This window comes from Sorex fumeus, unplaced genomic scaffold (genome assembly GCF_029834395.1).
Source record: "Sorex fumeus unplaced genomic scaffold, SorFum_2.1 ptg000042l, whole genome shotgun sequence".
Taxonomy (NCBI): domain Eukaryota; kingdom Metazoa; phylum Chordata; class Mammalia; order Eulipotyphla; family Soricidae; genus Sorex; species Sorex fumeus.
In genome coordinates this window covers 9,465,131-9,490,092 of record NW_026606099.1, presented here as the reverse complement: position 1 = coordinate 9,490,092, position 24,962 = coordinate 9,465,131, and the positions used below count along the sequence as shown (strand labels likewise).

The window sequence follows — 24,962 nt, the reverse complement described above, 5'->3', positions numbered from 1 at the left end:
GTGGCATCCAGTTTCTATTCACAAAGAAAAAGCTCCAGTCCATCTTTTAATTTTTTTTGAAAAATTCCTGACATTACAGAACTAAACTGAAATGTATTAATATTCCACTCTTACATTTCCATGACAAACAAAAAAAAATTCATGAGCCAAAAAAAGGGGGGGAGAAGCTTATAAAACTAAATATGGATTTCAGCATTAACCGCTGAACAGAGAAAGGAATTAAAACGCTTTAATTAAAAAATCACGAGTGGATGATAAAGTGTGTAGAAACTGAAAATTCACAAACTATTGAAACCTGGAATCGCTGACTGTTCAGAAACTACACAGATGGATCATGGGTGGTGGTGAACAGCAGAAGGGATTATGGATGAATCTGCATTGTTCTAGCTGCTCCCCATGCCACCCGTCTCCGAGGAAAGCCTGCAACACACATACACAAGAGAAAAGTTAGTTCGCGGAGAGCCCGGCTCCACCTCACCTCCAACCTTCCGCCCAAATGGTGGGATGCGCAGACACGATCCGACACCAAGACATTTGAAATGCCCGTGTGTGACCAAGCACCACTGTGACCCCTGCGACCCTGGTGCCCAAGACAAACTCTCTGAACATTAAGGGACATACGCGTCGGCCCGAACCAGCAGGTACTAGCAATGACTGCTTGTGGGTCTGAGGGAGACGGCCACACTTTCTCAAGAGCATTCACACGCAAAATCGCCTTGAGAGTTTCACAATTCGCGGAAGTAGTGTTTCTTTTTGACTTATCTAATGAACTTCTCAACCAGTGAAGACTGCTGTCCTCAAACCGCACCTCCGGAAAGGCTAAAGACTTTGCAAAGGAACAGCAAGGACCTATCTCAAGAATAAACTCAACCCGGGGGCAGAGAAATGTCCCAGTGGCTAGTGTGTCCCATCCAGGTTCCATCCCCAGCAGCCCACATATTGTCCCCTAAGCCATGCCTGGAGCGACCCCTGAGCACAGAGCCCTTGGGAGGTCCTCCCCCGACCCCCAAATAAAACTCCCCCTGGGCTGGAGAGTAACAGTGTGCTAGGGTGCTTCTCTTGTACACACCCAAACCAGGTTCAATCCCCAGCATCCCCTAGGGTTAACCCCTGAGCATTGTCAGGTGTGCCACCTCCCCCCCCCCAAAGAAAGTGGAAGCCAAAATAAATCGTTCAAGAACTCCCTATACATGGAGCTGGAATCAGCATAAAATCCTGGACTTGGCATCAAAACCTGCTGTAAGGACAGAATTTTGTAGGCCTCAAAATAGGATGGCCTCAGGCAATGTAAAGCATATAAGCTAAAATTAAAAAACACAAGAAGAGGAGCCAGAGCAACAGTCAGTCGACAGGGAGCTGACACAGGCTAATCCCTGGCACCCCCTAGTTTACCCCCAACTCCCGCCCAAAGTGGTCTCTGAGCACAGAGCACTACGGATGCGGCCCAAAATACAAAGAGGGGCTAGAGTCAGGTGAACCGGACAAGTCCAATGTGCCCAGTGTGAGCCGCTGGCCTTGCACACAGCTGACTCCCAGCGCCCCGTCTGGTTCCCTCATGCCGCCACTAGAGATCCTAAGCACGCTGCCTGGAAGCAGCCCTGGTCCTCTCTAGGGGTGCCCCCACCCACTGAAGAAAAGCAACAACGAAACAAGAACATAAGAAGTCTGAACGCTGGGCACCAGGAGAGCAGTCTAGAACTTGTGTAAGAGCATGACCAGTGGGCAGGACACTCGCCCTGCACACAGCCGACCTGTAGAGCTCCCCAGGTCTGCTGAGGAGCGATCCCTGAGGAGAGCCTGGAGTCGATCAACTCCAGGGACGTGACGGCTGGTAGGGCATTCCCCGGAGCACTGCCAGGTGCTTTCCCCCCCCACACACACACACACACAAAGAGCCTGCCCACATCTGACCACATTGGAGAAGGGGTCTGTGTGTAGAGACAGGGTACAAGAGAAAAGGAACCCAACCAGATGTCACTGTTAAAAATCCTCGGGCAGCAAGACCACATGGGGGTGCTACAAGCTTGAGGATCCCTAGAAGGCAGGTGATTGTCAGGGGATAAGGCACTCTCAGGCAGCAAACCCTGGTTAGATTTTTAGTATTGTATATGCCCCCCCCCCCCCCCGAACCGACTGGAGTGATCCTTCGGCACAGCCAGGTAAGACCCAGCCCGCCCCTGAAACATCAGAACTACAAAGCTCGCAGAGCTAGCAGGTGCCAGCCACACTGGAGTCTGACCCTGTTCGATCCCTGACACTCCAATGGTTCCCCCCATCCTGCCCGGCACCACCAGGTATGGTCCAATAGCCCATTCCCAAATTACACCAGGAGCTGCTTAAAATCCTCGAACACAGGCTTGGCATGTGGGAGACCCAGGATAGACATCCAACACATGAAGCTCCAATTTTTTTGCACAAAAAAGGGTCCAGGGAGGTGCCTCAGTGGTGGCAAAGTGCATGCAGGAAATATAGGCTTGATCCTTATACCACAAAAAAAGCTTTTTGAGGTGGGAGTGATAGCCGGCCCCTTAACCATCTGAACCCATTCCCAGCTGGAACTCTTCGAACCACCAGGTTAAGAGAGTTCACCAAGAACAATGAATTAGACCAAGATTCTTTTTTTTTTTTTTGGCTTTTGTAGAGGGTTAGAATGAGTAGTGTTAATAAAACAAAACAAAAAAAAATCACTTTTCTTGAGAATGTAGTGCTTATCCCTCTGGACAAAGTTAGGCAGATGAGCAACACTAATTTATGAATGAGTAACACCAATTTATACACCCAATTTGGCACCGAGAGGACTTATCACCTAAGATAATGTATTGCAATATGCATGGGCAATAAACATAAGAAAGTTTTAAAAAGAAAAACTCTCGACACTTGCTCTCAAATATCCTGGAAAAAGCTTCTTTTCTTTTTCTTTTTTTTTTTTTTTGCTTTTTTGGGTCACACCCGGCGATGCTCAGGGGTTCCTCCTGGCTCATGCACTCAGGAATCACTCCGGGCGGTGCTCAGGGGACCCTATGGGATGCTGGGAATCGAACTCGGTCGGCCATGTTGGCTGCGTGCAAGGCAAACGCCCCACCCGCTGCGCTACCGCTCCAGCCCCGACAAAGCTTATTTTCATCCCCTGGCAATAGGGGATTCAGGTTAAAGAGGCGACCTACTCCTATACCTACAGCATTTTAACTCTTTTTGGGACCATATGGGATGCTGGGACTCGAACCCGGGTTGGCCACGTGCCAAGGCAAACGCCCTACCCTCTGTGCTATTTCTCCCGCCCCAAGCATTTCAACTCTTCTAAGAAAAATTGTGGCCTTGGGATTAGAAAAGATTTCGGAAGATGGCACTAGTCTAACTGTAAAGCACAGTTTTTAGTGCTCACTAGTCTCTCAGGCGGTCGTGAATTCAAAGACTTGTCAAAAAAATCTGGACAGGCGAGCTCCAGTCGATCCTGAAGGTTCCTTCCAGACCAATATATACTTTCCGAATCTGTGACGAGGGTCCATGAACAGAGAAAACGCTGGGCGGGAATTCAAGTCATGGGACCCGTTCAGCAGCGCTGGTTCAGGGCGAGTGGCTGATTACGTGAATCTCTGTGTGTTGAGCTTTTTGGGTCACAATGCTCAGAGGTCACTCCTGGCAGTGCCTCGAGGGGCCATATGGGAGCAGGGGATCGAAACCCGGTCAGCCAAGCACAAGGCCAACCCCCTACCCACTGTCCTATGGCTCTGGCCCCAGTTCGGTGAAATTTTGGCCCATGTCACAGGCCGGCTGTCCAAAATCGACCCCTTGTCACAGGAAGAGGAGTGACTCCTCTGAGAGGAATGCAAAAGCTGCGCTATCTTCTTAGGCCCCGACCCACTCTAGGTCACTCAAACAAAGTCTGATGTAGACGCCTTTATTACTGCGGTTGTTGGCAGACAGACATCTGAGACAGAGAAACTGTCTTCCACACTCACGAAGCTTCTTGCCAATCATCTGATAATCCCTCTGGCTTTATTTGCCATAATGGGGCCATGCCCAGCAATGTTCAGGGCATACTCCTGGCTCCTGTGCGTACGGACCCTCCGAGTGCTCAGGGGTCCATGTGCAGTGCCAGGGCTGGAACCTAGTTGGTGATTTGCAAGACCAACACCCTACCTGCTGGACTCTTTCTCCAGGATTTCATCTCCACTTGCGGGGAACCATTGATAACTACATCAAGTTAACCCAGGGATAGATACCTCAAGTCCCCAAGCAGCCGCAGACACTTCCTATTGGGGCCACAGGTCACAAGCTCCCACCCTCTTTCCCTCCAGAGCACACAGTCAACTAAGGTTCTCACTGTGGCAACTTTATTACAGCTATAAACACAGATCTGGCCAAGAAGGCCTGCTGATAACCAGTAAATCACTTTTAAAAAAAGTTAACGGAGAAACTTTTATTGGATAACACAGAGCCTAACACATTGTCATATTGCAAGGCAGAATCAAGCTACAAAAAGGTAACAGAACGGGAGCGCGCAAGAACTACGGCTCTAAGATAAAGGGTTCGACAACTCAGACTCTGAACAGGCACTCGGCTGAAATGACCTCTACCTAACACGGTTACCAATGACCCGGCCCCCACCCTCTTACGCCCGCCCCCCGCCACACCGCAGTCAAAAGGAAACGTCACAAGCTCACAATTGTTGGTGCTCACCAATGTTAACAAAGGAACCAAAAGAAACCAAGAACTCCTCGAGGGGCGCCTCAGACCCGCACTCAGTAGGGGGAGAATCTCTGTTTCTCGCCTTTCAGTTTGTTAGTGACACATGGCACAGCGGAGGCGCTGGTGGTGGCAGCTGAAGCCCCGGCACCCTTAGCGGCAGACACAACATTTAGAGCCAGGAGAGGGATGGGTTTCATGCCAAGCAGACTGGAGACACAAGGGGCGGTCGGAAGAGGGTTGGGGAGGCTGGAGGGTGCGTCGGAAGTCCCCGCTGTGGCGAGCGAGGGGGTGGTGGTGGAGGAGGAAGAAGAAGAAGAAGGGGTGGAGGGTTGAGAGAGGTTGATGCTGAGGTGGTCAGGGATCGTGACGGAGGCTGCCTGGGAGGAGGGTTTAGCGTTTTCTAAACTGTAACAGAGGAAAAAAGGAACAAAAAAAAGGGTGGGTGGAAGGGAAGACCACAAAAGGGACAAAGTACAGGACAAAAACCGACTCAGTTCAATCAGTGACTCTAGTCGCCAATTAGGAAGGCCTGATACATACCAACTGGTGACAAGATGCCCATCTGTTCCCACCCTCTACAAGCTTGTACTGACCAACTCCACTATTCGAAACTGCTCCAGGCAAGGAAAAGCTACAGCCTGAAAGCACCAACTTCCAGGAATCCGACACACTGATCCAACGGAAGCCAGGAACTCAGTGGGTCCGAGCACACGCGTCACATTCAAGAGGCCCAGGCTGGCACCACATGCCCCCGCCAAGTCCTGCGCAGAGGAATACTCAAGGTGGCCCAACACCAAATAAACAAAAAACGGAAATTAGAGGCTACCACTTCTCAATCTCCAAGCGAGGAAAAATATCGTTGACCATTTCGAAGAAAAAAATCCAAGTTGCTAATGGAAACAAACAGAGCAAACCCACAGTTTGCCTCCAGCTTTGTAACAAACTAACCAGTATCAGAATGCAGAGACCAAAGAGAGCCTAAATATGTCAGCACCTTCAAAGAATCTGGCATTTTCAAACAAAAATGTAGATAAGAAACAAGGAAGCTCACTTCTTCTGTGGGGAGGGGAGATGGTGACAGTAAAAAGCCCTGACTTTTTTTTGTGTGACCACACCGCTCACATAAAAGTCTTAGAGAAATGGAGGAGAAACTCGAATACTGACAAAAATACGTTAGGTACCACTTCAATGATCTAAATACAGGATTACCTGCAATTCCTAAAGACTCAGACTCAAAATGCTCACAGATCTTTTTGGCCTATGATCCCTAGTAACAAAACCAGTTTGCTTTTCCTCGAAGTTAATCAGGGCAAGATGAGGAAGTGAAGAAATCTCTTAGTCTTGCACGGTTCCTCGCTTTGATGTTAAAACCTTTTAAACAGTTCGGAATAAATCCACGTCTTAAAGTAGCTCCATCGGATGCTTCCACCAAACTTCCAGTCTTTCAATAAGGATGATCGTTCAAGAGCAACTCAAGAAAAGAAACGAAGGTGAAGTCCTGCTTCCTTATAACCGAGTAACGAAGACTGACCTAAGTAAGGGGCTAGCAAGCAGGTTGAATGGTCAAACACTGCCAGACAACATTCAGGACAAGCCCGTTCAGGCAAAAAAAAAAAAAAAAAAAAAGAAAGAAAGAAAAAGAAAAATCTCCAGCTTCTTAATGGTTCATGCCCCCGTTCCAAATAATAAATGGCCGACCTTTCTTTATGCAGAGGTCAAAACCATTTCACCCCAAACATTAAGAAATGCGCTCAGCTGGGGCTACGTGCACTTGATCACTAGCAGTTAGAGAACCAAGAACCCAAAGTGCTACTTAGTAGCACAAGCAAGTACATCTGGACAGACCGTCCCACACAGGAAGCTCACCCCAAGACGTGACCCTACTTCTGACCAAACTTCAAACCAACACTGGGTAACGGAGCTCTAGGGGCAACAACGACCACAGCAAAGTCAGGAGAAGCACAACAGACCTCCTTTCCTTCACACCAGACTCGAGAACTCAAAAAGCACAACTGGAGAAGCTGAGCCAAGACTACAGAACAGGAAAGCCAGGCCCTCGGAAAATGCTGCATCAAGCACGTAACTTAAGCACACGTTGTGAAAGAAGGTTCGACTCCCAGAAAGTCACTCAAGACAGGATAGCGGGGAGTGGGGAAACAAAATACGAGGCCCCTTTCCAAACTCTGTCCCTCGGCTTTCACACACAAGCCCTCTCTGAACACACTGAGAAAAATTCAAGAAAAATAGATGTTTTCACAATAACTGGAAATGGCTACCACTCCCCTCAAAAGATCCTTTGCTGTCACATCATGTCCTTATTTTACTTTCACTAAGAGGCTATGTCACATCAACCCCCAACAGTCCAAGAAGTATCAGTCCACATCAGATGAATACTAAGTATCCTTAGTTTCTAAGCATGCAGAGCACTGCACTGGACTCACGGAAACCTACCCCCAACTCCTCCCCTCCCCTCCACGCCACAATTTGCCAAGCAACTAGGTTCCATCTTCCAGTCCCCATGCAAAACTTTATACTCCGCTTACCGTTTCTGCTACACTAGAAAGGCTACTGCGTTTTATAAAAATACTCTGCCACTTCCACCCATCCTACTTCCCATCCCCCAGACTCAGCCCCCGTTTAACAACTCATTGTAGTTTCCCCCAACACACACTACTTGTGTTGGCACCAGTAAGGCAAGAAATAGGTACCTTACCTGACATTGATAAGATATTGAGCCAGGCTAATGCTGGCAGCAGATCCAGTGATGGTAACCTGCCTATCAGTAGATCCTTCCACTGGGTTCGCAATTTTGATCTGCGCCCCAGACATCTGACGGATCTCATTGATTTTGGCGCCTTGACGCCCGATTATGCAGCCAATCAACTTAAGGGGGGGAAAAGAAAAACAAGTAAGGCACACGGTATCAAGAGCTGCATGGCTTATTCAAAGAAACCCACCCCCCTCTTCCAATCAGCTACAGCGTAAGCAGACAAGCTATACATGCACATCGATTATATACGATTCTAAGACACTTGTGGATAACAGACTGCATATTGATTCTTCATTTTTGTTTTCGGGTCACACTCAGTGGTGCTCTTCAAGGCTTACTCCTGGCTGTGCACATGGGTCATGCCTACCGGGACTGAGGGGATCCTACGCGGTGCCATGAATTGAACCAGGGTTGGCCACATGCTAGGCAAACACGTGACCCACGTTAGGACCTCCGGCCCTTGCATTTCAACTTTTGCTCCATTTTTTCGGATCACTTCAGAACCAACTCGGCTGAATCCTAGATCCTCAGCTCATCTGCCAGAGTATTTAACTCCAATGGAATGCAGAGCCAAGATGACAAAAATCTGGTCACCATCAGGACGAAAAGATAAGGGTATCTCAGTTTTTCACACTGAAGATGTACATGTGAACCCTTCCCAGAATTTTACTGACAAAAATTTTCGCCAATTTACAAAGCTTGACCATGGCAAGCAAAAGTAAATAAATAAATCCATGTTTGCGATTCATAGTATGAGACCCTAATAACAACTAATAAAGGTTATCAGTGACCTCAGAATTCCGATTAGGGTCAGAATTGCCAGGAGATGAGACAGGAGGGGCAGCCTCTGAGCTCCGTCGGGCACAGCATACAGGACGCGGTCGAGAGGGGGCGGGGAGAGCACAATGGGGTGGCGCCCACGCTCCTATGCATGACTGCGGTCGGTCCCCCCCACCCCCAACACCAAGTCACTCCTTAGCGCTGCAGGGGGTGGCACCAAAACAACATACTGAGTAACATTCTCAAAGAATCTAGGTGACTAGCAAGCAACTTTCGAACACAAACAGTAACATCCAAGGGTCACTACACTTCATGAGCAGGGCTTCAGAAGGCAAAAGGGAATCTGTTGAATTTTTTTCCAGAAGGGGAGGATGGGGCCCACACCCTGCGGAGTTCGAGCTACTACTACTCCTGGCTCTGGGCAGCGAGCCACATGCAGTGCAGGCTCAAACCTGGACAGACCGGCCACCAGTTAGGCAAGCAAGCGTCTTATCTCCCAGTACTCTCGGAAGTCCCCAAAGAGGAATTTATTGAGACAAATGTAGCCAGTCTCATGATAAAAATAACCCGGAAGGCATGATGCTATCAATTTCCTCATCACTACTCAGGATCAAGAAAAGTCCATTTATTTTAATTTGGAGGCCGGGGAGATATTCAGAAGCATACCTTGCACAGGCCTTCCTCTAGTTTGGCAGATGTCCAGATTTGGCACCAAATATGGACCCCGATCATGCACAGCTGTGGCCCTAACAGCCCCCCCCACTCCAAGTTGGCATCCTAAAGTCTAGACTGAGATGTCAAGGAACTTCGACTTTCAATCTTACGTGATCGAAGATGACCATACTTACGTCGTTTGGAATGGTGAGTTCATGAGAAGTAGTCTGAGCAGATGCATCCAAACCTGCTAAAAGACAGAAGAGAACAAGAGAGTTCAATGCTTGGCACACACGTCCCCAGTGACTGCACATTAACCTAACAGAAGAAAACCAACTGGAAACCCAGCATTGGCTGTTGGGATTCACCACTAACTTGACAGCCTCCAAGGAGGAAAGAGGGGATGAGGGACGCAGAGATAGTGCTGGAAAGGTTCTTCTGTACACCCAGAAGAGCTGATTTCCTGCCATTTCCTGTAAAGCCCAGCCTATGAGAGTGTAAGGGATGGAGGCGAGGGGCAAAGGAATGTCGAGCCCTAAAAAAAGGACCAGAATCTAATCAGAGATTCGGAGTTCACTACTTCTCTGCTTTGCACTGCCTACTGTGGTGCTTCGACTCGACCGCACGTCTGACGCTCATAGCGCCAGAGCCAGTATCATGCCTACTGCCTCTCATCAGGTACCATGGACTTTCGGCACATACACAGAGCAGCTCGAGATACACCCTGTATCGGCTTAACACGTCCTCTCCCAATCCTGTCCTGAACTCGAAGGTGAGAGACAATGAAATGGTAGTCAAGTGACAGAGCGTCATTTCTCCAGATTTGTTCCCTGTCTTTTACTCAGTGAATTGTCCTGGTTTTTATTTTGCTTTCCAAAGAAAAAGAAAAAAAATCTGATCAGGAAACACCCACACCCATCTAGGATGATGATACCTGGACTGGACCCAGGCCAGCTAACTCAAAGGCTAATCCTGCTCTCAGCTGTGGCTGCTAACTTTTAACGTCTTTACAAGAGGGTTGGCCAGATCCATCAAGGGACCCTCAGGGGCGTCAGGCCCACCCCTGTGCTCTCTCAGCTCCTTTCTGCCATGTGCATGTTGCTGGTATGGTTCATGGGCAGTGAAACAAGACTCCCACCAGTTTATTAATATAACAGTAGAATACTACAGATTTTTTTTTTTAATCATTACCCCAATAGCCTTTCACCTCTGGAGAGCTGGATTCAATGCCTGTTAAGATACAAGTGAAAATGAGTTTGGTGGTCTCATCCTAACCCTACCGGACAAGTTATTCCTTATACAGAAAAAAAAAAAAAAGCCCAAAAAAAAACAAAAAAACAAACAAACCAAAAAAAAAAAAAAAAACCAAAACCAAACCAAAAAACACTACACAATTCGGCACAAATGGATTCTCTACCCAGGTCTGTGATTAGGTGGAGAGAAATGGGGTGCCAATCAGATCAAAGGGGCAGCAGTGAGGATGGGTTCGAAGAATATCAGCCTACCCTTTGCCTGACAAGCATCCCCAGACCTCACCCCAAACCTTCCAGGGCAACTTTTTTCCTTTTTTTTTTTTTAGCAACTCACCCCAAATGAAAAAAATCACGTTAACAAACACATTACCTCCTTCCGTTTAGCCACAGAAGACAGTCAAGTATTAACCAGCGGGATGCTGGGTATCAAAGCTTTGTTTTAAACAGATGTCAAATTGAGACCTTGGGGCTGGTCTCTGTCTTGTACTACACCTTAAGAAAAATAAACACGGAGGCATTCATACCACTGAATCCGGTGTTGCCATGCGTCATAGGAAAATGAGACTGTTGCATTGCCAACTGGTGCAGCTTGGTCAACTGCAGGGAGGAAACAGAGGCTGCCATCAGCAAGGAGCCAGATCAAGCACATTCACATCTGAAAATCCGCAAAATCGACTACACTACGAAAGGGTCAGGCTGGGGTTTACGTCCCAGTTCTGGTGATGGGAAGAACAGAAAGATAAGGGTTAGAAAGATAAAGGGGATCAACCCAGGAGAATGAATGTACTTTGTGTGAGAAGCAACAACAGCACCCCAACCAGCCCCTTGGGAGCTGCTTAATGAAGGAGATTGCAGCCAGCGCAACAGTTGCCCCGGGGAAAAGCAGACAGCCTAAGTAAACGAACTGCAGTGGTGCTAGGAAACATACACCATGCAGGACTCTGTCAATACTGGGAGGAGGGAAGGAGGCAGGGGGCAGGGAGACTGCAAGGAGATCGAGACCACCGAACCGAGCTTGGCCCCGCCCACCCCTCCCCATTTCTACAATGTTCTTCCTCTAGATCGGCTACCCTGGCTGTCAAGTCATTCCTCTTCCCGTCTACTGCCCGCCTGGGGCCTAGCACTAACCAAGAGCCCATCTCAACTTCCAAGTCTGATGACCAGCACCTGAAAAGATTAGGAAGGCATGGCATTGTGCAGATGTCCTTTTCGAATGGGAGGTGTGCGCATCATCGAGGTATTCAGCCTAAACCCCAAACATGTCGCTTATTTCCCCCCTGTTCAGAACTCAATTCCCCATCCTTCCACAGGGGTAGGGAAGCACAGGAAGGTTCAGGCCACACCTGACAGTACTCAGGAGCTACCCCCTACTATGCCACCAGGGAACCATGCAGTACCAGGTATCAACCCTGGGCCCCCCCAGGTGTTCACAGCTCTCTGCACGGTCTCCCCAGCTCCTCTAGGTAGTTTTAATTTGGGGTGGGGGAAGCAGAGCGTATGGTGCTGGAGCTAATCCCAGTTCTGTGCTCAAGAGAGCGCCAGGGGTTACTCGGAGACCAAATAAATCGAACCCCGGGCCTCCTGCGTGCAACGCGTGCATTCAGCCCATCTCCCCAGACCTCCAGCCTTTTAAACTGTCGCCTCAGATTGAGGCGGACGCAAGGACAAACCCAAGCTCCAACTCCCAACACAAGAAGGACTCCATACAGAAGCAGACTTCACTGCCAATTTTAACCATGCCCGGGGATAACAAATCATCAGTATACAGTAAAACGTTTTTCTTTTCAAAAGGAAAGTTAATTTGAAACGAGTGAAAGCAGAGTTTATGAGATTCTAAGGATCACACGTAAACGAGGTACTACTACACCCTGATTAAGTCATCAAAATATGGGGTTCACCTTTTGAGGGAAGTAACTTAACATAAATGTTTAAGACCCAATTCACTTCTGCCTACATGAGAGAAAGGAGAGAAAATTTTAGACGAGAGGGAGCTTTTTAAAACAAGTGAAAACAAAACTTACATCTGGCTGTGGAATGGCATACTGTCCTTGAATGGTATAGGCCTACAAAAGGAGGAAAACAATTCCTATTAAAAACCAATCGCGGACAGCCACCCAGTGGGGGGGAAAAAGACAGATTTCAACTAGCCAGGAAGCCAGAATCGAACTAGAGAATAGGGGGAGGCCAGAGATTGAGGCAGCAGATGCAGTTCACAAACATAGCCAGACCGGAGTTGGCCTTCTTTGGACTGTAACTACGATGACTTATTCTGGGAAGCCTATGAAAGGAATCATAATCCCTGCAATCCAAGACAAACTATCATCTGTGTCTCAATGGAAATGTGGGCTCTGGGATTAAGCAATGCCTCGATTTTCCAAGCCCCCCCTTCCTTCTCCCTGCACACACCAGAGTCTAGGAGTACGACGGCCTGCTCCAGCAACCAGCCCAACCCTTACACCATCTTAGATGCAAATGGTCTGGATCTGCAACAAACCTAGGCCGCGTTTTCTGCATCAGTTCCCTCTCCCCTATCGTCTCCCTCTGCATCTGGTTTAAGTTCCTTAACTGGAAGCAAGCTGGGTCCCTAGCTCTAGGCGATGACCACAGGTCCACACGCACACGTCCACACACACACACACACTCAGCCTTCCAAGCCCTGACTTCTCCTCCCACCCCCTCCATCACAAAAGGCACTTGCAGCTCCCCCTACACCCCCCTCCCCCACACCACAACCTCCCAAAACGGGAGCTGGGATCTTCAGGGCAGTGGGGGTAAGGGACGAGGAGGAACGGGAGGGCGGGGAGGGGAGTAGTGGCTGCGTAACAGGACGGAAAGCTTCTCGCGTCGCAGTGGCCACTGTTCCCAAAAGTGCACCCAGGTGGAGGCGGGGAGGTGAAAACGGGGAGGAGCGGGAGACGGGGAAGAGGGGTCAACAAAAAAGAAAAAAAAAAGAAAAAAAGAAAAAAAAAAGTTGGTGTTACCATCTGGTGGGCTACGCGGCCTGCGTGAAAGGAGGTGGGGGGTCAGTCCGGGTCCCGTGGACAGGTGGCGTCCACAGCACAAAAATCACGAGCGCCACCGGCCCCCGCGTGTTGGCAGTCTCGGCTGAGGCGGAAGGATTGAGTGAGCCTTGGAGACTGAACATCCCCTCTCACCTCTAGAGGTGGTCCCTCCAGGTCAGGGTTGAGGCACATGGACGGGGTGGTGTGGGGAAAGCTCGCACTGTCGCTGCCTGTGCTGTACCTGTCCTGTGGATAAATAGAGGATTTCAGTCTCCAGGGCTGTCAATCCGGCACCTTGTCACCAGCATGAAACTCACACAAAAAAGTCGTTTAATTGTTCCTTTTCCTTGAAAAAGGAGCTCACAACACAATTGGAAACGAGCTGCAATCAGTGAATTAAAAAGGAAAAAAGTTACCTACGGGCGACTTGACACTGTGCATCTGGGCTACTTTCAGTGAGCACGAAGGGGTAGGGACAGAGCTGATGCCAGCCACTGGTCAGTGCGATCAAAACGAACCTCGCAAGGAAACAAGAGCCACAGGTCCATCGAGGGACGTCGCATGATCACGTCCACTTAAAAAAGGCCCGGTGAGCATAGGCCGTCCTTGACAGGGCCACTCATGAGAAGCTGCAAGCTTTTCGAGGGTGGTCAACCAAACAAAGGGGGGGGGGGGAGGGAAGCGAAGAGGTAAGAAAGGGAAACCGGGAAGGGAAGGGAAGGGAAGGGAAGGGAAGGACAGGGGAATGAAAGACCAGCTCTAAGAGGACCCCTGCGACACAGCAGCACGGGTCACTTTACAACCCCGAACAGAAGTGGAGGACAAGGAGCAGGAACCTGGAGTTTCTAGGGAAAAGGGAAAACTAAGGCTAGCCCCTCTATGTATCCTGACTCTAGACTTTTGCTCAACCTGCCTCGAAGTCCCTCCACCAAACTAGTGTAAAACTAGTTAATGCTAAAAGCAAGGTCGTAACACTGCAGATGTCTGATTGATGAAAACTCCCTCTACGTCACAAACCTAGACCCAAACTTGCTCAGTTGCACGCTAACTCCACAGAATGTGAATGGGACGGATTCCAAGTTCACGTTTCCAAAGAAGACGCCACTAGCTGAGAAAAATGCTCAGAGCAGGTCATCCCCTCGTGGGAAAAGGTATTCTGAGGTATGTGCTCGGCTTAGACGGCTACTAAATCACTACTTTAACCTGAACACCAAATATTTCTTAAAAACTGACCTATTTCTCAAGTGCTAACCAACAAAACGTAGACTACTCATGGATGCTCAATAGTGCCCACCACAAAACCCTGACTTCAAATAAACCATAGGCCAAGAACCAGAAGTTGGGGGGGAAAGAGGACGAGGGGCCAAGGAGGCACTTCTGTGTCCTGACTCTGTTTCCAAAGCTCACAAGCACCACCGCCCAGGAAGCTCTCCCCACTTCTAGCCTTCTTACACACTGCACCCTTACCAATCTGGTTTCAGTTATGCCAGGTGAGTTCGAACCAGTGTTCATGAGGTTGAGAGTGGGGGGTGAGGGTGGGAGTCACACACTGGAGTCAGGGGGCGAGGGGGTAGGAGTAGGGGAGGTGAGGTGAAGGGAAGGGGAAGTTTGTAGGACACTCAAGTTCAGGAACTCCCACTTTTGAGACCACCATCCAAGAATATCGTTCAGAGAGCCAACTCCGCTACCTCTGAAGAAAATCCCACATACAAAAAAGCACGGATGGGGCGGGACGGGGAGTAGTTGCAAGGCAATTTGAATCTTCTAGCCCAACCCACCTGGAATCCCCTCTTCAGAGTGCCTACAAAACTTCCATGCCTGCTAAAAAATAATGGTTGGCATTCATAGCTTTCTCCGGTACCGAAAAAGAAAAAGAGAAAAAACAAAAAACACCCAAAAAAACAAAAACAAAACAAAAAACCTGGAAGCAGGTCAAACTATGACCAGAGTACAGAATTTCAGCAAGCATGCAGAGTGGCCTGGTGTACTGCTGGCAAAGTTGACATTTCAAACATGACTCTCGCTTAGTCTAGCCCACCAATAAGAGTTTCTTACCTGACCACCTGCAAAGATGACCGGAGAACTGGATGGCTTGGGCCGGTACGGGATGGTCACGCCCTTCGGAGGGGACTGGGAGAGAGTCAGAGGGGAAAAAAACAAAAAGAGATAAGGTTTCAAAGCTGCTTCAGCTGTGTGGCTTAAGCTCACACAGGTCAGTTAAATAAAAAACACTCCCACCCCCTCACCTACCTTATCTCTATCTCATTATCTCACAGATCTGATCTCAAACCATCTACAGTTACTGCCTTGAAAGCAGTTAAGGCGTCTGTGCATAGGCACTCTTTCTCGGTTTGTTTGTTTTGGTTTTGGGATACACCCAAGGGCGCTCAGAGACGCAGAGGATCCAGGCCCAAGCAGCTGCATCTAAGGCAAACGCCGACCTGCTGTCCTACTGCTTTAGCTCCAGTTCAGATTCCCTTGTAATAAGGTGGGCTGTTATCGCCACGTTTTCAAGTAGCTCCTCGCAAGCATGAAAACCCTCTTTGTGTGTGTACGTACACACTCGTTCATCTTACACTCTGGCCGAAATACGGACAGGGCCAATGAAAGCAACCTAAATGATGCCCAGGATTAACCATATCCATAAATAGTTCCGAAGCACAAGCATTATTTTTCCAACTCTATCTGAAAATTTTACTTTCTTTCTCAACATAAAAGGCACGCAGCTCCCATTGGGGCCAATTCCGTAACAATTCTACAAAAGGCTTCTCTTAAATTTTGCTTTCAATAAAGAACATAGGCCAGGATCTCAAGTTATTTCAGAAACACCAGAATGGATACATACACAATTCTGCCTCCTAACCATCTTTCTAAAAATCAGTTGCGTTGCAGAGAGTGAAATAATCCAAAAGGCAATTTAACCTAGATCCCAAAAAGCAACTGTGGTCCAGTCTATTTAGTAAATCTCAACTGACACAGGCTCCCCTAGAATACTGTGATTCTCCTGGAATACTACAGGTTAGAAAATCAATGCTTAATCGTTTCTATTTTTGCTCAGACAGTAAGTCAAGGCGGGGAAACTATCAACTCGGCGAACATCTTCCCCACCCCCTCACCACGGGAGACTTTTAACAGCTTCACCTAATTCTAGCCTTCCTAAATATAGATCGTCTGTCTCCCTAGAGCCACCCTTCCCCCCTCCTCAGCATGAGCCTGAGGGCTTACCTCCAACATGACCACGCAGATCTGTTTCACACACTCAATGATGGACTGCGGGATGCCAGCAATAGTGATGGCCCGCTCGGTTGAATTGGGGAGCATATCCCCTGCCACCTGGACCTGAGCCCCGGTACTCTTTGGGGTAGAAGGAAAAAAGGGGAAAAGCGCGTCAGAGAAAAACAACTTAAGCTTCCCATGCTCCAGCGGCAAACAGAGGGTCCAAGGTTCAACACACACGTGCCCTTCCTCCTCTCATGCCCCTTTCTTCTCACTTCCCACTCTTCTCTTATTTCAGATAGATTAAACTGTGTTTAATCACAGTTAAAAATAAAATAGCCTCTAAAAGCCAAAAATAAGCCTGAATAACAGACTAAATTTAACTGCTGAAAGAAAAATGTCCTCTAGACACATTCCTTTAGACAATACCTTTGGTGGAGCTATGAAGCAAAAATCCCGTTTCACCACCTTTCATTCTCGGGAATATTTTTTAGGCCTTTTCTACGTGACAGTCAGTCACCATTTCAGGTGCTTAGAATTCATCTACGAACAAAACAAACTCCTGCTTGTGGCATACATAATAGGGGTCGTCCTCAAATTCCAACTAGCTTTAGTAAGCCATTCCATGGTCAAAGCAACAGGACAGCAGGGAGAGCGCTGACCTGCACATGCAGCCAACCAGGGTTTGAGCCCCTGCATCGCCTACGGTCCCCCAAACCCAACCAGGAGTGGTCCGAGCGCAGAGCCAAGTGGTCCTGTGCGCCACGGACGACCCAAAAATGAGAAAAAACAAAAACAAAAGACAACCTCATTCCAATTATGACATACAGTTCAGATCCCCAGATGCAATTAAGTTTCCATAATTCATTACCATTTCCAGAATTTAAAATAGAACACGATTACAACAAAATCCCAGCAAGCCTTCCACATTCTTGCCTTACTGTTTAGGAATTTGGCCAAGAAAATACAATTATGTATCAAGTTTGTTATTTACGCATTTATTGACTGGAGCCAACCTAGCAACGTTCAAGGCTACTCCCTACACCATGCTCAGGGTCCTGAACCCAGGGTTCATTCCTCTCAGCCTTCTCCCCAGCCCAACTGTAATAGCTTTAGACATAAAAACGACTATGCAGCCGCACGGAAATGTCACCAAAAATTGTGAAAACACTGAGCTCAGAGCAAGAAGTAAGTGTGAGCACTGTGGGTGTGGCCCAAACTCTTAACAAAATTAAAAACAAAGTGTCAAATGCAGGGCCAGAGAGGTAGTCCACCAGTTAAGGTGCTTGCCTTGCACAGGGCTGACCGGGTTCGATCCCCAGCATCCCATTGGCCCCGAGAGCCTGCCAGGAGTGATTCCTGAGTGCAGAGCCAGGAATAACCAGAGGTGTGACCAAAACAACAACAAAAGGTCAAATGCAGTCACTGGAAATTTCAGTGACCTTTTGACGAATTTTCCCCAGGTTTTCTTAACCGTTTCAGTCTGGAATCAAGTTGTAAAATACCCTCTAAAATTATGAATCAACTACGTACTTTCCATCCCAACACATTCTTATCTATGGGGACTAACTTAGAAAATCCTGAGGGGGGCTGGCGATTACCGGGTTGGATACCAGGCACGTCTCAGATCAGCCAAGAAAAGCTACTGAGCAGTTCCTGATAGGTACGGCCCCCTCCCCCGAAGACTCTTTTCTAACTTTTCCTCATCACAAAGACAGTGAACATTAAAGACAATTGTTAGCATTTCGAGGTCAGGGAGATGGCTCTAAGGGAGTGTTTGTGATCTGCTGCCAAAGACAGCTCTAAAGGAGTGTGTGTTCTGCTGCAATTCATTCCTCAGTTCTACATGGTCCCCAGAAGCCTCCGAAACTAGCATTTTTTAAAAACAAGCATGAGGTTCAATATCTGCACCACATACGGTCTCCTGAGCACGGAGCCAGGAGTTAGCCCAGAGCATGGCTGCGTGTGGCCCCAAACCCAAAAATACACAACATGTATGGGGTAATTCAGCTCTCCCACCCTAAGTGTGCATGAAAAGTTACAAACCTCTCGTATTTCCTTGATCTTGCAACCACCTTTCCCAATGAGAGAGCCACACTGACTAGCAGGGACCACCAGCCTCAGGGTGACTGGGGGTCGACTGGCAGCTGTGCTATTGGTCATAGAGCTGCTAATGTCCTACAAAAAGAAGGAATTATTCAGAACACCAGAATATACAAGCTCAAGCAGAACCTTCGATACCAGAGCTCCCATAAATCGCTTCCTCTACAAGGCAATTACGACCAGATCTGTCCCCAAGGGTTCAAATATGCCATCCTCCCCACCCTGGAACAGCCTTCACGTGCACTCCCTCCCCCACAACACTCTCCCTCTCCTATATATATTAGCCCATGGAGGAAAGTCCTGTACTTAGTTGACATAAGAAAACACTAAACAAAAATCAAGTTACATATTAAGAGGCAAAGTAAGACAATCCAGGTTTCAAATCAATTTTGCCTTTGTAGAAAAAACCAGCAAACGCAATGAGGGACCAGAAAGAGCTAAATATTCAATTTCCAGCAACCCCCCCCTCCCAAAAAGGCTTAGAGGCCAACGCTCTTTTGCTTTGCCTGTTGCCAACCAGGTTCAATCCCTGGCACTGCCTGGGTTGATGCCTAAACACGAGTAAGCCTGGCATCACTGGACGTGATGCAAAAACAAAACAGAAAACAGCCTGGTATCACTACTGAAGGGGCTGGTGAGACAGTGATGAGTAGGATGCTTTGCCTTGTACACAGCAGATCTGGGTTCCATCTCAACGACTGACCCATATGGTCCCCCAAGCACCACCAGGAGTAATTCCTGCGAATAGAGCCAGGAGCATTGGGGTGTGGCCCAAACCCCACCCTCCTGCCCCCCCACCCAACCAAAATAAGTTAAAAGTATATTGGCTCCAGGGATAAGCGTGACAGTACGGAGAAGTAGGCTCTGCCTTGCAGGCAGCCAACCTCTGAGCACAGAGCCATGAACAAGACCTGTGGTCCAAAAATCAAGTACACTGTGGGTAAGCCCCGACTTTCCCACAACGTTAAACTCAAAAGTCATGTAAGTTTGGTTTGCTCCTTTTGGGGGACGGAGAACTGCTGAGCCACACCTGGTGATGCACAGCACAGGGGATCAGAACTCTAGAGAAGCTGGCGATACCAACAGCACCGACTGCAGGTACCTTAATCCTGTAGCACCTCATGGACCCAACATGGTTCTTGCAAAAAAATTCAACCTACTAAAGACAAAGTCCTTTTCATATCACTTCATAGTCTAATCTATGCAAACCATAGCTAGACCTGGGAATTGTTTTCTTCTTGTATTTTTTGGGGACCAACCCAGATTCAATTCCCTGTACTCCAAAGGGTCCCCAGCACACTGACAGAAGCGATCCCTGAGCAGAGCCAAGAGTAAGCCCTGGGCACCACTTTCAGGTATGGCCCCAAAAACAAGCAAAGGAAAAAAAAAGTTTCCAAAGTCATGAATGTTTGTCGATTTGACAATGTATAAGTATTTTCTAAATTTGTTTTTGAGGGAGGGATCAGCCAAAAAACAAAACAATAATACGAAGGGGAACTGTGGGAGACCGAGGGCGATGGCAGCCCTTAAGCCTGGCAGGCACTAAGGGGACCATGCGGTGTCAGAGACTGAACCTACTGAGAATGCAAAGAATCTGCTCCTGTCCTTCGAACCGACTTCCCAGCTTATATTTTTTAAAATTATCTGCATAAAGCATTAGAATACATTCCTGATTTAAAGAGCAGATTCATTCTCACCCAGAACCAAAGCACATGTAATCTAACAAAGCTCTTTTTCTATTTTTTTGCTTTTTGGGTCATTCCCTGCGACGCACAGGGGATACTCCTGGCTCTGCACTCAGGAATTACTCCTGTCAGTGCCAGGGGACCATATGGGATGCTGGGGATCGGCCGTGTGCAAGGCATACGCCCTACCCGCTGTGCTATCGCTCCAGCCCGAACAAAGCACTTTTAAAAGAATTACAGGGCCAGAGACAAAGTCCAGCAAAGAGGATGTTTGCCGTGTACACACCAGCATCCCATATGGGTGCCCAGAGCACCGCCAGGAGCAGTCTCTGAGTGCGGAGTCAGGAGTGACCCCTTAGCATCGTTGGGTGTCATCCAAAAACCCAAAAAATTAAGATTTTTTTTTAAAAAGGGAGACAGACAGGGTCAGGGCCATAGTACAGCAGGTAGGTCCCTCTCCTTGCACACAGTTGACCCGGATTCAATCCCAGGCAATCCGTATGGTTCTCCAAGTCTTCAAAACAACTGGTTGGTGTTGAGAGAGAGTACCAACTTGACACATACTGGTCCTCCAAGAACAAGCGGGAGTAAACCCTTCTCCCCCAAAAAACTATTCGTTAATATAAAAAAACAAAAGTTTGGGTAGGGTGCTTGCCTTTGGGATTAATCCCTGGCACTACGTATGCTCCCAAGCACCGCAAGGAGCTACCCCTGAGCATAGAACTAGGAATAAATCAGCCCTGAGCACTGCTGGGGATCCCCCCCACACCCCGGCCCTCCTCCCCCCCCCAAGAAAGTTATCTAGAGTCATTAAAAAAAAAGGAAGTGGTAATAACAAACCTCTTCCAGTTTGTCAATGATCATAGCAAAGGCTTTAAAGATGGCATTAGTGGGTCCAGCCAAAGTGATAATTCTCTCAGGACAATTCCCTTCTGAGATGTTGATACGTGCACCACTCTAGACATGAAGAGGAACAAGAAGTTAGACTTAAAGAGAGAGAAAAAAGAGCTCAGCAAATGCGGTATGTAGATCATATCCCCACCCTATGTATTTTCCCTCATAAATTGTGCCAACAACTGTTAAAGGCATTGTCAGCGTAATTTCAAATACTGCTCCGTGTCTGACCTAAAAACACTTTAGAAACTATCTGACTTACAACATACTATCATTACAAATAGCCAAGGCAGAGAAATGGCTTCCACTGAGACCTTTCCCCTTCTAGACTTATTAAACAGAATTTCGTTTTAACCATTTTCTACTTCTCAAGGTAGTAACAATTCCTCAAACTACCCCCTCTAATCTGTAACTCACCTCTTCACGCATCTTCTTCACAGATTCTCCTTTCTGTAAGAGGAAAAAGTCAAGAATGAGCTCTGATTGCTATTTCACCCCAGACTTTACTAAACAGTAATTTGAGTTGAAGTTTAACTGTCATACCTTTCCGATGATACTGCCAACTTCCTGTAATGGAGAAAACCAGTGTCAAATAAAAGGAAATTCAAATGTTCATTATCATGCGAGGAAAAAAAAAATGCATAAAACCATGGAAAAAAAAACCCCTAAGTTTTATCAAGGGGAACTCACTTTCCTCTGGTCACAAAAAGCTACCAGAGAATTTAACAAAGAAAGAAAAACATTCACCTTTGTGCTAGTGTTTTTTGGTTTTTTTGGGTCACACCCATCGATGCACAGGAGTTACTCCTGGCTCTGCACTCAGGAATTACTCCTGGCGATACACTTAAAGTGCCATATGTAGACGGACAAAGTAGACGTTACTGGGGCCTGCTCGAGGCAATCGACGAATAACAGGATGGTCGTGATCGTGATACACTTCAGGAAACATGGGATGCTGGGAATCGAACCCGGGTGGACCATGTGCAAGGCAACACCATACCCACTGTTCTATTGCTCCAGCCCCTATTTTCAATCATTTTAAACACCGAATACATAATCTCTGAAAAGTATCCCAAAAGTGTTTGGATGGAGGAGTCCACCTATCACAAGCTCTAGTCGTCTCCACAAGAAATACCACATCCAAGGTCGAAGCCAGCCTTTGGTTCCTGCTCTGGTCAAGCCTTTCCTGGTCTGCTGAACGTCCGGGCAATGCGAACCCATTTTCCCCGAACATTCCCAACTACTGGGCTGGAGGAATGTTAAGACCAGATGCCCCACAGAGCTACTCTGTTGAGCGCCAACATGCATGCCTCCTTCCTCCTGCCCCTCCCCCCAGCAGCTACCGTGACCCAGTTACCCAAGCTGGTACATACCTTTCCATGCATAAGTAGTCGGATGGTGAGTGTGACATTTAATCCTCCTTCAATCACACCGGTGTCCATGTCGAGCAGTGTTCTGGGGAGCTGGACTTTGAGTGGTCAAGTCTTTGGTCACTGGCGGGGGTGGGGGTGGGTGAAAGCCAAAATCTGAAATACAAAGTGACCAAAATCAGAGCAAGTTTTCCTAAATGGCAACCTATCCGCTGGCATACTTGAACATTTCCAGGACAAGTGCATTAACCACCACTTCCAGATCAGGCCGCCGTGCGGTCTGGAAGGCAATTCTGCAGCCCGTTCTCATAAACGGCAGGGTTTCCGCTGACTCTCAGAAAGAGAACGAGTATTCCAACTGGCACTGGTTCTAAGGGATCTGCTGAACGTGCACTGGCTGTCCTTCGGCAGAGAAGGCTAAGCACCTGGACAAGGCCAAGCACCTGGACATCGTGAGGCAGACCTCTACCCAATTACAGTGAGGACAACTGGGCAGTTCATGTTGAATGCTGGCAAGAGCATGTTCTTGTTGGCGACAGTGTCTGGACACAGAAATCGGACGTATAGCGCACTAAAATTTCAAACAGCAGGGGCGCCAATGTTTTGAATACTTCCATTAGCTCACTGCAAAGAGGATCTGAAATGACGTCCACACAGGCTGGTGCTCCACATTCCCGTTTGGAAGTGACCGAGTCTGTCTCCTTCCCTCCTATTCCTCTCCCAAACCTACTGCACCCATAGACCAGGGTTCAACATCTTTCCTTCCGCTGGCTGCGTTATGAGCATTCATCTTCCCGTCCCCCGTGCCCATTTCCATGAAAGCCTGAGAACGCAATCCACACTGGCATGGCTCGAACGGACCGGGCGGCTGTTTCCAACAACGGCAACGGGCCTTTCTCACCCACTGGAGCCAGACCCGTAGCATTTCTGCTCTGGACCCGGGTCTGAGAAAGTGTCTGGCCTCGCTGACACCTTCGGCCCGGACCCTCCTCCCTTCCTCGTGGCCCAACCGACCGGCGGCAGCGAGCTTACAGGGCCGCTCCCCCAGCGTGAGCTCCTCCAGGAAAAATCCCAGCACCCAACCCCGACACCAGGCACCCGCATCGACGACCCCCCTCCTCCACCTAACCCTCCCCTTCTGCAGCAAGTGCTCATCTCGGCCTCCGAGCACAACCGACGCCCCGGGCCCCCAAAAAGTGCCGCGGCGGCGCCCGGCCCGTGCTCGGACCCGCCAAGGGGGCCGCGGCCACCTCCCGCGCTCGTCCCCGGAGCCCTCCAGCCCGGTTCCGCGATATAATTAACCGCTGGCAACATCCCAGGATCCACCACTGGGCGCGGGGCGGGGGCGGGGGCGCCGGAGGGAGCCGAGGGTCTGCAAGGAGCACTTTCTTCTTGCAGCGAGACGGCGAAGAAAATAAAGAAGGAAGAAGAAGAAAAACCCGGCAGCCCCCTTCCCGCCCAAGCGGGAGCGAGAAGCGCCTTCCGGGCCCGCGGCCGGAGCAGACGCGCCCCCGACTCCCGGCGGCCGCCCGGGGGCCCGGCCCCTCGCCCCCCGCCCGGCCGCGGGCCGACCCCTGCGGCCCCGAGCAGCTCGCCTGGCCGGGCCCCGGCGGGCAGCTCGTCCCCGCAGCCCCGAGACGGCGCGGCCCGGCCCCCCCGAGCGAAAAGGGGCGAGCGAGGACCCCCGCGCCCCGGCCCCGGCCCCGCGCCCCGGCCGAGCGGGCGGAGGGAAATAAACGGTCCGGCCGGGGGGGGGCGCTGCGGGCCGGGGGAGGGGCCGGCGAGCGGCGCCTCCGCGTGTGGCTGCGCCAGCGCCCGACCCCGCGGGGAGCCGCGCTCGCCGCCCGCCGCCGCCGCCCGCCGCCCATCGCCGCCCCCCGCCGCCCGGCCCGCCGACCCACCGCTCCCCCCGCCGCGCGCGCCCGCCCGCCCGCCCGCCGCGACTCGTGCGCAGCCGCCGCCGGCCGCGGGGGGGAGGGGGCCGGGCGCGCGCGGGGCCTACTAGGCCGCGCCGGAGCCGGGGCCTCGCGTGAGCCGGCGGCCGGGCGGGGCGCGGGGCCGGCGGCGCGCGGGCCACGCGAGGCCGGGGCGCGGCGGCGGGCGGCGCGGCGCGCGGCGGGGCCGAGGGGCGGCGGGCGGCTTACCTGCGGGCGCGCGGCGACCGAGGGGAGACGGGGAGCGGGCGGGAAGGGGAAGGGCGGGAGGCCGGGGGCGGAACAATAGGGGCGGGCGGGAAGGCGAGGGGGCCCCGCGGCGGGCGGGCGGGCGGGCGGAGGAGGAGGGGGGGGCGGAGAGGAAGGGGAGAGAGACCCGGGGCGGGCGGAGGGCGGCGGAGGGCGGGCGGGCGGGCGGAGGGCGGGCGGGCGGGAGAGGGCGCAGGCTGCGGCTGCTCCGGCTGCTGCCTCTGCTGGTCTGGGAGGGGGACGGGGCGGAGCGGCCCGCTTTCAACCCCGCGCACCCTCCGACCCCGGAAGCGCTAACCGCCCCGGGGGCCGGCGAGGCGGCCGCGTCGCCCAGCCCTTCCCGCGCGGCGCGGGCGGCCTCCG

The 24,962-nt window shown here is 50.1% G+C and overlaps 1 protein-coding gene across 24 annotated transcripts; it reads right to left on the bottom strand.

Moving 5' to 3' along the window:
• Positions 1 to 33: 33 nt before the first annotated feature.
• PCBP2 (poly(rC) binding protein 2) lies at positions 34 to 22,572 on the bottom strand. 24 transcript variants are annotated; one of them, XM_056120082.1, is made up of 14 exons: positions 22,420 to 22,572; positions 21,590 to 21,613; positions 21,464 to 21,496; positions 20,993 to 21,109; positions 18,411 to 18,542; positions 16,375 to 16,502; positions 15,204 to 15,291; positions 13,302 to 13,394; positions 12,168 to 12,209; positions 10,671 to 10,743; positions 10,085 to 10,123; positions 9,088 to 9,143; positions 7,403 to 7,572; positions 34 to 420 (listed from the first exon to the last, which is right to left on the bottom strand). In XM_056120082.1, exons 1-14 carry the CDS (start codon positions 22,486 to 22,488, stop codon positions 384 to 386), a joined length of 1,101 nt encoding a protein of 366 aa, XP_055976057.1. In that variant the 5' UTR covers positions 22,489 to 22,572; the 3' UTR covers positions 34 to 383. The 24 variants fall into 24 exon arrangements, with proteins under 24 accessions (XP_055976057.1, XP_055976058.1, XP_055976059.1 ...); XM_056120083.1 differs by having other exon boundaries at positions 9,088 to 9,140; XM_056120084.1 differs by having other exon boundaries at positions 15,204 to 15,278; positions 16,374 to 16,502; positions 22,420 to 22,571.
• Between the last annotated feature and the right edge of the window lie 2,390 nt (positions 22,573 to 24,962).